The sequence below is a fragment of the Pelmatolapia mariae genome, linkage group LG16_19 (assembly GCF_036321145.2).
Source record: "Pelmatolapia mariae isolate MD_Pm_ZW linkage group LG16_19, Pm_UMD_F_2, whole genome shotgun sequence".
NCBI classification, from domain to species: Eukaryota; Metazoa; Chordata; class Actinopteri; order Cichliformes; family Cichlidae; genus Pelmatolapia; species Pelmatolapia mariae.
Window position 1 is genome coordinate 18,654,534 of NC_086241.1, and position 12,458 is coordinate 18,666,991.

At 40.0% G+C, this 12,458-nt stretch overlaps 1 protein-coding gene across 1 annotated transcript; it reads right to left on the reverse strand.

The window, feature by feature from the left end:
• Window positions 1–2,115: 2,115 nt before the first annotated feature.
• On the reverse strand, window positions 2,116–6,312 carry rpe (ribulose-5-phosphate-3-epimerase). The gene is made up of 6 exons (XM_063498365.1): window positions 6,125–6,312; window positions 5,693–5,772; window positions 5,476–5,615; window positions 5,161–5,295; window positions 2,890–2,976; window positions 2,116–2,787 (listed from the first exon to the last, which is right to left on the reverse strand). Exons 1-6 carry the CDS (start codon window positions 6,244–6,246, stop codon window positions 2,665–2,667), a joined length of 687 nt encoding a protein of 228 aa, XP_063354435.1. The 5' UTR covers window positions 6,247–6,312; the 3' UTR covers window positions 2,116–2,664.
• Between the last annotated feature and the right edge of the window lie 6,146 nt (window positions 6,313–12,458).

The window sequence follows — 12,458 nt, forward strand, 5'->3', positions numbered from 1 at the left end:
CATGTACTCTATATTTTCTCTGTGGAGGAGCCATTAATCTCCTTCCACTTGAGTTAAAAGAGCTGTGGAAAAATATACCCAGTGACAAGCAGAAGTCTAACACTGAAAACCTGAGTGAAGATTAATAAAAACAGACTTAATATCAATAGAAGAGATCGAGCAGGCTGCTGCAGTGAAATGTAAGATTTAATTGTCAACATTTAACACAAGGTTTTATGACAAATTCAAATCTTGTAAATGTATCGCACTAACAAAGAATAATAACTAAATTGCCCGAAGAAACAAACTGCTCCGAAGCCTGGTGGTACAGCATTGGATCCCTCCTCGTTTTGCCAGATGGCAGCAGGGTAAACAGGCTGTGGTGGGTATTTTTTTTTAGTATCCTTTAAGCTGTGTGCAGATACCTCACTGTTAACAGTGAGGCTCAATAGATGGATGCTGGTGAAAATCAAAGCATTTTGTGATGCCCCTAGTTAAGTTGCTCTCCACTGCTCCTGAGTAAAAGTTAACAAGAACTTGACATGAAGATTCAGTTTTCTTAAGAAGTACAGTCACTCTTGAGCGTCCTTAACTAGGCAGGTGTGTGCCGGCAGTGACAGGTTCTCTGTGATACTCATTCCCGAGAACTGAAATATGTTCACCTGCTGTTCATCAGCTCCACTAATGTAAAATGGGGTTTGAATTCAAGATTATTGCTGCAAGATTAATGTTTAAGGAGCACCTTACAGTTCTGTCTCATTGAGGCAGCTCCAATTTTATATCTAAAATATTTACAGTGTGTTAAATTATTAACATTTGTTTCTCTTTCATACTGCTGCAGGCATTACTTTTAAACATGCATCTTTACACTGAATTATTGTATTAAGACTGGATTTGCAGTAGCCTGTAACATGGACATCCTTCTATTTTCACAAACAGAGAGAAGTGCCTGCTGGATAAAATTCAGTGTACTCCACATTTTTAACTTGCTTGAAGCGTTTCAACCATTTAAACAGGATCACAACCTACAACACCTTTCTAGTACCGAGTTTGATGCCGATGAGATCTGGTGGCCGTGGAGACCATTTAAGTACAGTGAGCTCAGTCAGCTCAAGAAAGCTGTTTGAGATTATTTGAGCTTTGTGGTGTGTTATCTTGCTGGAGGCATGCATAAAGGCTGTGGTATTTAAACAATGCTCAACTAGAATTAAGGGGTCCAAATGAGCCAGAAAAATCCCCCCCGACCACCATTTCAGCACTACCTTATACCTGTATTCTTGATGCAACGAAGGATGGATTCTCTAAATCTCCAAAAGTTGATTCTGTTCATCTGCACGTAGCGTTGGGGAAACCTGCATTCAGCTGAGACTGAAGAAGTCACTTGGATGAGTGACGGAGCGTTTCTCCCACTGAAAACGCTACGTCCAGATGAACAGAATCAACTTTTGGAGATTTACTTACCTGGATGATTAAGCATGCATCAAGACGAAGGATGGATTCACGCTTTCATGTCATTTATGCTAAATTCTGTCCCTGCCATTCAAATGTTGCTGCAGAAATCCAAACTCATCAGACCAGGTTTGAATTCTACCATCAGTTTCCTGTTCTGACAGGTGCACCACCCAGTACGGCTTTCTATTGTTATAGTTTGTCTACTTTGAGGCTGGACGTGTTGTGCATTGAAAAGAAATGTTCCGGCAACACACTACAACTACTTTGGTTGTAGTGTGTTGTTAAATGTAGACTTCTAATCTGAATGAGTCTAGCAATTCATTCTCCTTCAACCTCTGACACAAACACGCCACTTCCACCCAGATAACTGCTGCTCACTGGATATTTTTAGACCCTGAAAACCCTAGAGTTGGTTGAGTGGGAAAATTCCAATAGATCAGCAGTTTCTGGAAAAAAAATAAATAAATCAGACCAGCCAGTCTAACACCAGCCACCACACCGTGTTCAAAGTCACTTAAATCACTCTTCTTCACCCATTCTAGTTCTTTATGTCTAAATGCTTGAGTTAATACAATGTAATTGGCTAACTAGGCATTTGTGTTGTTAAGCAGTGTACCCAATGATATAAGTACACAACGTATAATACACATTTATGGTCAAACTGCAAAGAACACACACACTACCTTTCACTTTAAACTTTTTAATCTGCAAAATCAAATTTCATGGTTTGATTTAGTGGTGTACAATACTTCTACTCAGTATAACAGTAAACAGCTTGTGATTTCAACAACAATGAACGAGTCAAAATTGTATTTTTTGATGTATGAACCATGATATCTGGGCCATTTTATTTCTGTGATTCATAGGGAGAACACAGTGTAAATCAAAACAATACTCAGGAATGTTTACAGAGTTTCTCAGAGTAGCATTGGCTCCAGTCCTGAAATAGATGTTCCTATGCTGAGGTGAGACTCGCTTTGAGTTAACTATTCAGGAGACTGTGGCAAAAAGGATGAAGTTCAAGTTTTAGGAGGCACGACGCAAGTTCACTCCATCAAAGTGATTTGGATTTGGCTGTCAACACACACCCTCCACTGAAGCCCCCTGTTCAGACTTGGACCCTCAACCTCTAACCCAGAAATGTCCGTATTGATTCCTTTCTGCTGGCTGCTGTGGTGGTGTTGCTGGGACAGGTAGGTAGAGCGTCGCTGTGAAGACCATAAATAGAACATCTCAGCGGTCCAGCGAGCGTTTCTGGATTGCTTCGGCCACCACGGTGCGCAGGAGGGAGATGACAGAACGAGGGTCATCACTGCCAATCACAGCACTGCCTGACACAATCATGTTAGCCCCTGCCTAGAGCAAACGGGAGCAAACAAAATGTAAGAAAACCTAAAAGCATATATATTTTGATTTTAGATGGTTATTTGATTAGCCTGTCATGCTTGCATCATTTACCTCTGCACACTTGTGAATAGAGTCAGGACCGACCCCTCCGTCTACTTCAATATCTAATGATGGGAACTGACTCCGCAGCCAGCTTACCTGGGTCACACATACACAGAAAAGAACTCAAAATGTGCCAAATACAATTTTCACAGATTAGTCGGAGAGCAAAGGCACACAATAATGCCGGTTTAATCACATGCACCCCTCCTCAACCAGACTGCAGGCCAAACAAAACCACTATTATTGTGGTAAATATCTGCTTCAATAATGACTGAATAATGTTTTCAGAACTGTCAACAACCAACAGTCTGCACAAATCATACAGCGTGTGCCTTGGATCAGTTTTTTGCTTTTTACACCAAATTTTCACCCACACAAGAGGTCCTCCTCAAAATGGAACACACAGATTCATCTGAAAAGCATCTCTACATGATCACTACAAAGGCCCAGCAGCACTTATACACCACATACTTCACATATACCTGAGCCCGCTGCACTGCTTTTTTCTAAGTCTGCAATGCAATATTTTGTATCAGCCTGCTGTGGGCTATGCTTGTGGAAAACTAGCATCGCCCACAGCAGGCTGACTACAAGGAATAGTCATGGTAAAATACACTATCAGTTCTAAGTGTTTACATATCAGGACATTAAAAAAAAAAAGATCTGATCCTTGCTTACAATTATTTAAATACAAGCTCAGGTGAGCAATAATACACTGCATATTATACTGTGTCATTATTCATTTAATAAAAACAAAGCCAAAATTCAGAAGAAGCGTGTGACAGTGATTCAGTAGCTTTTAGAAGCACCTCTAGCAGCAATAACTTGAACTTGACTGTGTGATTTTATCGTCTCTTACAGTGTTGAAGGAATTTTGGCCCATTTTGCTTTACAATGTTGCTTCAATTTCTTGAGGTTTGTGGGTAATTTATGTGCAGCTCTTTTAAAGAGCCCACCGCAGCATTTCAATCAGTATGAAGTCTGGACTTTGACTAGGCTACTGCAACACCTTGATTATTTTCTTTTTTCAGCCATTCTGTTGCAGATTTGCTATTGTGTTTCGGATCATTGTCCTGTTACATGACCCAGTTTGGGCCAAGCTGTAACTGTCAGATAGATGCCGTCACATTTGACTAGAATACTTTGATATACAGAGGAGTTCATAGTCGACTCAGTGACTGCAATATTCCTATGTCCTATGGCTGCAAAACAAGTCCAAATTGTCACCCCTCTGTCACAGTGCTGATAGTCAGTATGAGCTGTTTGTGCTGATATGATGCGTTTGGCTTTCACCAAACGTGGCTCTGTGCACTTTGGCCAGACATCTCCACATTCGTCTCATCTGTCAAAAGGACATTGGTCCAGAAGTCTTGTGGTTTGCTCAGATGCAACTTTGCAAAGATGAGCTGTGCTGTCATGTTCTCTCTAGAGAGAAGAGGCTTTCTCCTGGCAACCCGTTCAAACAACCCATTCTTGTTCAATCTTCTAATTTTACTGTCATGAACTTTCTCACAGAGGCCTGTAGAGTCTGAGATGTAGCTTTTGGGATTTTTGCAATTTCTTTGAGGATTGCACCCTATTACCTTGGGATAAATCTGCTGGGACATCAACTAATGGAAAACTGACAAGTGCCTTCAATGTTTGCCTTCTATGAGCAAACTTTCTCCCTGTAGAATGACAGACTTCAAATTGTTTGGAAATGACCTTATAACCCTTCCCAGATTGATGGATAGCAATAATCATTTCTGTAAGATTATGCTGTTATCCTTCTTCCTAGAGATTGAATTAACACACACCTGAATCCTCCAGACCAACAAATTAACAAAACGTCCGCTTTTACGAAGGTGTTCACACTTACTGATGGTCAGTTAATAAAATGTGTTTAATTAGCCGCACCTGGCTGCTACGTACCCTCTTAATTCATGTGGAAGGAGTATGAGTGCATGCTTTCTTTTTACCATGATTATACATTCTCCTGTGCAGTCTTTAATGCTATGACCATTTACTATGTATTTTTATTTGAATAATTTTAGGGGTAGTGTACAGACAAACGCACACTGATTTTTTTTAATGCATATTCCTTTAATTTTCTTTCTTAAACTTCTCAAATAAGACAAACAATGACCTCACACCTCATATGCTAATGAAGAGTATAGAAACTGCACTGTGCTAAATTGTAAATTTAGTAAATATGACAAATCCAATTTGTTCTGTTGTGGTTATGTGTAATGCTCTTTTTTTCTTAGAAAGGTCATTCTTCCATCTTTGCTTTGTCCTTACCTTGGGCATCATGTCTTCCATAAACTTTTGTCCCCCAAAACCAGGTTCAACAGTCATTACCAGAGCCATGTCGATCTGGTTAGCCCAGGGAGCCAGCTCTTCAACAGTAGTACCAGGCTTAATAGCCAAACCCACCTGTAATACAAGTGAGCGAGGGTCACTTTAACACTCGCATGTTTCTAACAAATGCCGGGGTTTTATAATTCCCTATCACTACAATTATACAATTACACTATAATTATGCAGATGTCTTTTATGTCAAGGCAGTGAATAAGTAAAGCAAGTCTGTCTCTTCTTTTGGGGTCTTTTCCTCACCTTCATGCCACTCTCTCTAATCTCTTTAATGAGGTTTCCAGGGTTGGTGGTGGCCTCTAAGTGGAAGGTGTACTGATTGGCTCCTGCTGCGGCCATAGGCTTGACCCATTGCTCAGGCCGAGACACCATCATGTGCATATCTGCAACATTCACACTGTCCCAATACTGTGCGGCACAACAATACAATAACAGTGATTGTTTTATCATTAAGTCTCACCAAAGAACGGGTCTTGGCCTACTGACTTCCTCAAACACTCCACCATGGGATGGCCAAACGTGATGTTGGGTACAAAGTGCCTTAAAGAGGAAACAAAGAGAAACTTTTAGATTGCAACTGTTGTACTCTTTATCTTGCATAAAAAGCTTACACTGACGTCTTGCGTAAGTGTGGAGAAAGCTAAAAATGTCAAAACTACCACGGAGAAGTATAAGGCAATAACACTTTAAAGACAGTCATGTAGTAGTTTAGCACCCAGAAGGTTTTAGCCTTCCATTTAAACCAGTTACAAAAATATCGCCTCCCCGATTTAACTTTTGACAAGCTAGGTTAGCTTGTTGATGTTAGCCAACTTTGGCTCTCAAGTACTGAGCTTGAAATTGGCTTGCTAGCAGCTAGCACGACAGGTAAACTATATGCTAACCAACTGACCCATCCATGACGTCCAGATGCAGGTAATCCGCCCCACACTCCATCATCCTCACACACTCGCTGCCCAAACAGGACAGGTCGCTGCTCAGGATGGACGGACCGATCTTCGCACTGTAAGCCATGCTGTTAATGCTGTAGTATTCTGCATGCAGCCTTGCACCTAACAAGACAAGCTCGCCGTAGCGTAAAGCTCAACTTCCGCTGATGACTTTCAAAATAAAATCCAAGAACGGGGAGCGAAACCTCTGGTGTCGTGTCGTGGAAAAGTATTTAGCTAAGCAGCATAGACAAGCAACGAAGATATTTAGGACATCATGCAAGTCTGTGTTTTATGCTAAGAAGAAGCTGGATAAACGTGTAACTGTCTTTAAGACATCTGTCTTTTCATTTGTGATATTCTTCCCGTCGATATATATCTTCAGCATATGTATTAGCGCATTTTTATGCTTAAACAAGCTAAAAGCAACTATCCAAATTTTAATAAAGTACTAAAATTATGAATGAATAAAGACGTATTTTTTAACATCTTAACTTTTTTCAAAAACTTTCCTGTTTTGCTCTAAGTGTCAATGGGTAGTTTGATAACTTTCTCTCACATGTTTTGTTGTCACACTTCCGCCTTCAGGTTAAGACAATGTGTGCATTTTGACACTAGATGGCGCAGAGCTCATAGCAACGAGCTCCTACATATATTAGTGGTTTTTATCTGAACAGCAGAGGACTGATTGGGAAAAAGAAAGATCACACTAACAAAGCCTCTTTAAAAAAAAGAAGAAAAAAATGGTTGAAAAAAAAGAAGCTATAATAGTTATTTCCCCCACAATGTAATAAGTAGGTGCAACAACTTCTAGCAAATTTTTTTTTTTTTTTTTTTTTTTTGGGGGGGGGGGGGGGGGGGGGGGGGGGGTATATTTTTAGAACAAGGCAAATCCATTTCCTGAGACATCACAACAGATAATTATGCAAACACAAATTAGTAAATGGGCTGCACTTAGATAGCTCTGTTCTACTCAATTTGCACACTCAAATTGCTTTCTGACTGCAAGCCTCATTCACTCATTCCTCACACATATGCATACAAACACTTTTTCTATGCCTAAGTGCTTTGCGTAACATTCACACAGACTCGCATAGATGCATTGGTGGCAACTCGAGGTTCAGTATCTCGCCTAAGGATACTTAAACACGCAGACTAGGGGAGCCAAGGATCAAACCAACGACCTTCCAATTAGTAGACGGCCTACTCTACCTCCTGATCTGCAGCTGCCTCAGTCACTTTAAGTAATTGGATGCTGCTGTAAAAAGTAATTGGATGCAGTAAATGGTGTAAAAAGGCCTGAAATTGTTAAGTTGTTTGTAACCTTTCTGAATTCTAATTGTTTAGCATACCGTCTGCTCCTGTCTTTTTCTCTGCAATTGACCATTGCTTTATGGTTGAATCTCTCTTAGATTTAATAAGTTTATTCTTATGACCTCTCTCTGTCATAAATATATGTTAGCGTGACTCAATCGCTAGTTTGAAGGCATTAATATAAGTCTGTTGCATCACATTTGGTATGCCCCCATTCATGGTTAGTTGGCACAAGTTGGTATAGAAGCTTAAATGAGTTATAATTCATCTCAGTTAACTTATAGCTCCCTATTGTGTGATTTGTTTGTCACTTTCACCATTCTGGATGCAGTCCCCTAAAATAGTTTGAATATTTTTCCAGATGACTGAGTAAGCTGCTGTGATTTATAACGAGCAGAAAGCTGAGCTGAGGCTCTCTGCAGCACTCTGGAAGCCACAAGAGTTGCGCTGTTATACCCGGATAGGCTCAACAGAATTTGACATTTAGGAGTTCTGGCCAGGTTTTTGCATTACCACCGCAATGATGGAAATACTAGAGGCATGGCTTATCCTGATTGACAAGCGGTCATGATACACACAGATTCTAAGTAGGGCTCAGGCAGGATACGTTTGTGCCGCAGAGAAGCTGGGGGCCTCAAGAAACTGAAGAAGGCATCACAAAAAAGAAGCTTTGAGGTTTGAAAACCATATAATGGGCTGGTGCAGTTGTTGAAAGGGGCGTTTTATTGGTCGGCTCATACAACAGTCCTTCACAGTTTTTCCTCTGTGCAAAGTGTCTCACTCTCTCGAGCAGTTCTGATGAGAGAGGTGATTCACTGCAGCTCGTTAAGTGATTTAGAAAAAATTTAAATTTAGGAGTACTTGAAAAGTCTCTTTCTACTTGGGTCACACTCAAGGTCAAACCACTGCCGGCAAGCCCAGTTGATGAATTTGTGTTTTAGGTTGAAGAGGGAGTCATTCTTTTTCCTGCAGCTGACCAAAACACAAAATGAAAGAAAAGCATTCTTACGTTTAAACAGCTTTAACACCATGCACATACTTTCAGCCAACCATAAGCCTCTGTTTACTGGGGACACACACCTTTTTATGGTTAAGAGGAGGAGGAACTGCTGAGGAATGTGACTTGCAGTCATTTTTCGGATGTTTTCAAGCTGTACTTGCTCATTCTTGACATATTCTGAAAAACAAAACAAAAAAATTGAAAAATCAGCTTTGTATCAGCCGCATAATGTCACATATTATATCAGTGTATCAGTGCATATCAGTGATTATGCACTACATATAATGCAATTTCTCAATAAGCATTTTGAGAAATAATATTATTTTCCCAACACATACAATGTTCATGTTGTCATATTGTCAAGTTTTTAAGATACATTGTAGTAATCTACAAAGCATGAATGAAGCCACGAGCCATGTTTGTTTGCTTATAATACCACGCCATCTCATCTTACCTACTTAACACTAAAGTGAGAGGGTGGACCTCTCCACAGACTTCAAAGCACAATTTATTTCAGAGTCTATTTGGATGACTGAAAATCCTCAAATGCCCGTCTGTAGCCTCCTCTATATTTTCTACTTCTTCATGGTGAGTGAAATACACGCTATGATCTCAACAAGCTAGTGGATGAAAGTTCCCTTGTTATATGCATTCCTGCATCTCACTTGCCTGTGAAGACTGTTAAAAAAATGTCTTTTCAGCAGCACATCAGGACAATTAGGAGCTTATGTGGATAAAAGCTGAAGACTAATCAATTCCATTCCCCGGTCTAGTGAGTCAGTGTGTGTCCGTCATATTTATAGTTGCCATTTTTAGAAATTTCATGGTTGGACAGTTACAGGAATTAATGTTCTTTGTTTTTCCCAGTAAACTTGCCTCACATCGGCATTCAAGGTGTCAACACTTTTTCAGTAAGTTGGCATGCGGCTTCATTGGCAGCAATAATAACAATACGTCCCTGCAGATTAGGACTTTGGTGTTGAGGTTGCTAATTAACTGGCACCCAGCCGTGTGTGTTCCCGAGCATGTCTGAGCGTGTTTAAAGAGCTTAACAGTCTTCTGAGGTGAATCATGTACCAGAATTAATTATATACAGTAGCAAATCAGAGGCAACCTCAGCTAATGCCATCATACTGGTAACACAACATAATGGAGACAGCCTATCCTATAACAATTAATCATCTGCAGGAGGGATGGTGTGTTCATAAAAGAAAAAAAAGTCCCTGTGTCTGTGTTTTAAGCACTCTTCCAGATATCGTATGTGCATGCACTTTCAGCAGCACATATGCATGTTTATGCATAAGCTGGGCTTGTGACCCTTAACCCTCCACAATTAAAACCAGGAACACAAATGGTGACCATGCTGCTCAGTGTTTTATCGTTTTTCCTGTTCTGTTGTTGATTATTAAGAACTTGGTGCAACTCCAAACCTTTTATGTATTATCTTGATTGAAACCTTCCTCCTTCATCTCGCCAGGAGTTGAACTCTAAAAGCCTGAACAAACAAACAGGAATTAACCTTTTGTGATGGTCAGAAGGACAGTGTGGAACATATCTTTTTAGCCTCTCCCTTCCTTGGCTTTATGTCATCGTGGTCGGGGTCCATAAGTGGAAAGGGAAGGGTGGGGTGGGTGCTACCTCCCTCGGCTAGGTTAATGCTCCTGATCAACTTTGTTTCCTTCTTTTGTGTATGTATCTTAAGCTTTGACACTTTACAAGGATGCTATATGTGACATGTGGGCAAAGGTACATTAGAAAAACAGTATATCAGACAAAAACAGCTTGAGTAATTCTAATGAGCTTCAAAGTCAATATTTGGTAAGACCACCTTCATTCTGCAACACAGCCTGAGCTCTCTTAGGCAGGTTTCATCTCATTTCTTTAAGCTGTCTTCAGGAATAGTTATCCTTTCAAAGCTCTTGTCTTGATGTATGCTGAATCAACCAGGTAAGGAAATCCCAAAAAGTTCATTCTGTTCATCTGGACATTGCATTTTCAGTGGGAGAAACATTTCATCACCCATCCAAGTGATAAATCAACTTTTTGGATCTTTTGTTCTATTTTCTGTCAAGATGATCTCACGCTGCTTCAGTAATTTTGAAGTCTGTGCTCTGGGGACGCCTATCCATGGCTGACGGTGTTCCATTGTGTGTTTTTCTGTCCAGGTATGCTTTTATTGCATCAGTGCAGTGTGTTTGGGATCAATGTAATGCTGAAAAATAAAACTGTCACCAATCAGATGATTTCCAGTTGGTATTATGTGGTGGAAATGCTGATGGTATTCTTCTGCATTCAAAATTTCATCCATTTTGACAAGATCCCCAAAATGACTGGCTGAAAATCACAACAGTGATTTTACAGATGGCTGTAGACACTCACTGTCATACATGTCTTCTCACATCCTGTTACATAATAACAAAGATTTAAACAAAAGGATTAATCACTACATAAGACCTGTTGCCACAGATTCTCAGTCCAGTTGTTGTGCAGTTTGGCATACCTCAGTCTTTTCTCCCTTTTTCTCTCAGTAAGACTGACTTCTTGACAGCCACCCTTCCACTGAGACCATTTTAAACTATGTCTTTGGCCTTCAAATGATGTGTTTGTGCAACAGGCTATTGTAACAAAGTGCCTAAAGATACAATTTAAAATTGGCTCTTTGCTAATAATAAGTCTGTTATTGTAGACATAACACTGGTTCCCTTGAGTTTGGTGCCTTTTTATGCTTGAATGATTCATAGGTCAGTGTTAAGTGGCTTAACAAACAAAAACATTCATCTGAAAATGGTCAGGTACAAAGATCGGACTGAAAATAGTGAAAAAGCAGCCAATGTTAGAAGCTCAAGACCACTTTAAAAATGACCAAAAAATCTGGCTCCTTGGAAAAAAAAAGAAAAACAGAAATGAGGGGTGTGCACAGGATTTTATTTAAACAGCATCACCCGGCATACGTCATGGTTTGTATTCTTTGACATGACCTCGGCATGTGTGCCCTGACCACAGCACACTTCCTAGCACTAGTGGCAAGCATAAAACAGTAATTGCCTGTGAAAACCCCCTTCTAGGGAGAAATGCAGCCTTCCATGAGTCGTAATTTAGTGCTTCATGCTGGACTTGTCACTTCAAAAGACCAGAAGTGGGAGCATATTTTTAAAATTAATAGCATGGGGTTATAGGAGAATAAAAAAGCATTTATAGAGAATATTTTTGGTGATTTAATATCAGTAGCCCACAGAGAGGTTAATCTAAGCAAAGATCACCTCCTGACTTCATAAAAAAATGTAATCCACCTGATTTAATCTTTCATATTTGAAGTCTGGATGCAACAAAACACTGCCAAGTTTAATATTTTCCCTCAGTGTGTGCCTGCAGAGTGCAGGGGTTTGGTTTATGAAAACTGTAAATCCACTTCTAATAAAAATGCTTTCCAAGATCAGTCCTATACTATATGAGCATGCCTTTCTTCTTCTAAAAAGGTACACGGTCCTGAATTTGGTGTGCCAACTTGTCCTCCAGTTCTTCATAAAGCAACTTGTTTTTGTATCCATATTCTGCCTAAACTGTGAATTGTGACTATTTTCTCCTCTGTTGGAAACAGATTAAATGTTAAAAGGAACATCAGCTGCTAAGCATGACTCAGCTGTGGAGAAAACTCTTTGGCACTGAGCGTCCATTTCCTTTGGACAAAATAAACTTATTGCGAAAAATATTTGAGAACCATCACTATCGCATGATTTAAGTGGGAGGATGGATTCTGACCCCATCTGGTGTCTTGAACAGCTGCTGGACCCACTGTGGAGCGTGCTAAAGAGCCAAGTAGTTTAGACAAATTCACCCAAATCCTTTTTTCTCAGCGAGGAGCAATTTAGGAATTTCAACTGCAGCACAGGGAAAGGTAAGTAAAAAGAATGAATATATATATGCAGTTATGTGTGTGTGTACAAGTTCAACCACTTGTTCACATCTTACGTGGACACAGACGC

Coding starts and splice junctions, on each gene's coding strand:
- rpe (XM_063498365.1), bottom strand. CDS start 6,246: ATGGCTTACAGTGCGAAGATCGGTCCGTCCATCCTGAGCAGCGACCTG. Junction 5,616..5,692: donor AGGCCAAGACCCGTTCTTTG/GTGAGACTTAAT, acceptor TGAATGTTGCAG/ATATGCACATGATGGTGTCT. Junction 2,977..5,160: donor TGGAAGACATGATGCCCAAG/GTAAGGACAAAG, acceptor TGTGTGACCCAG/GTAAGCTGGCTGCGGAGTCA.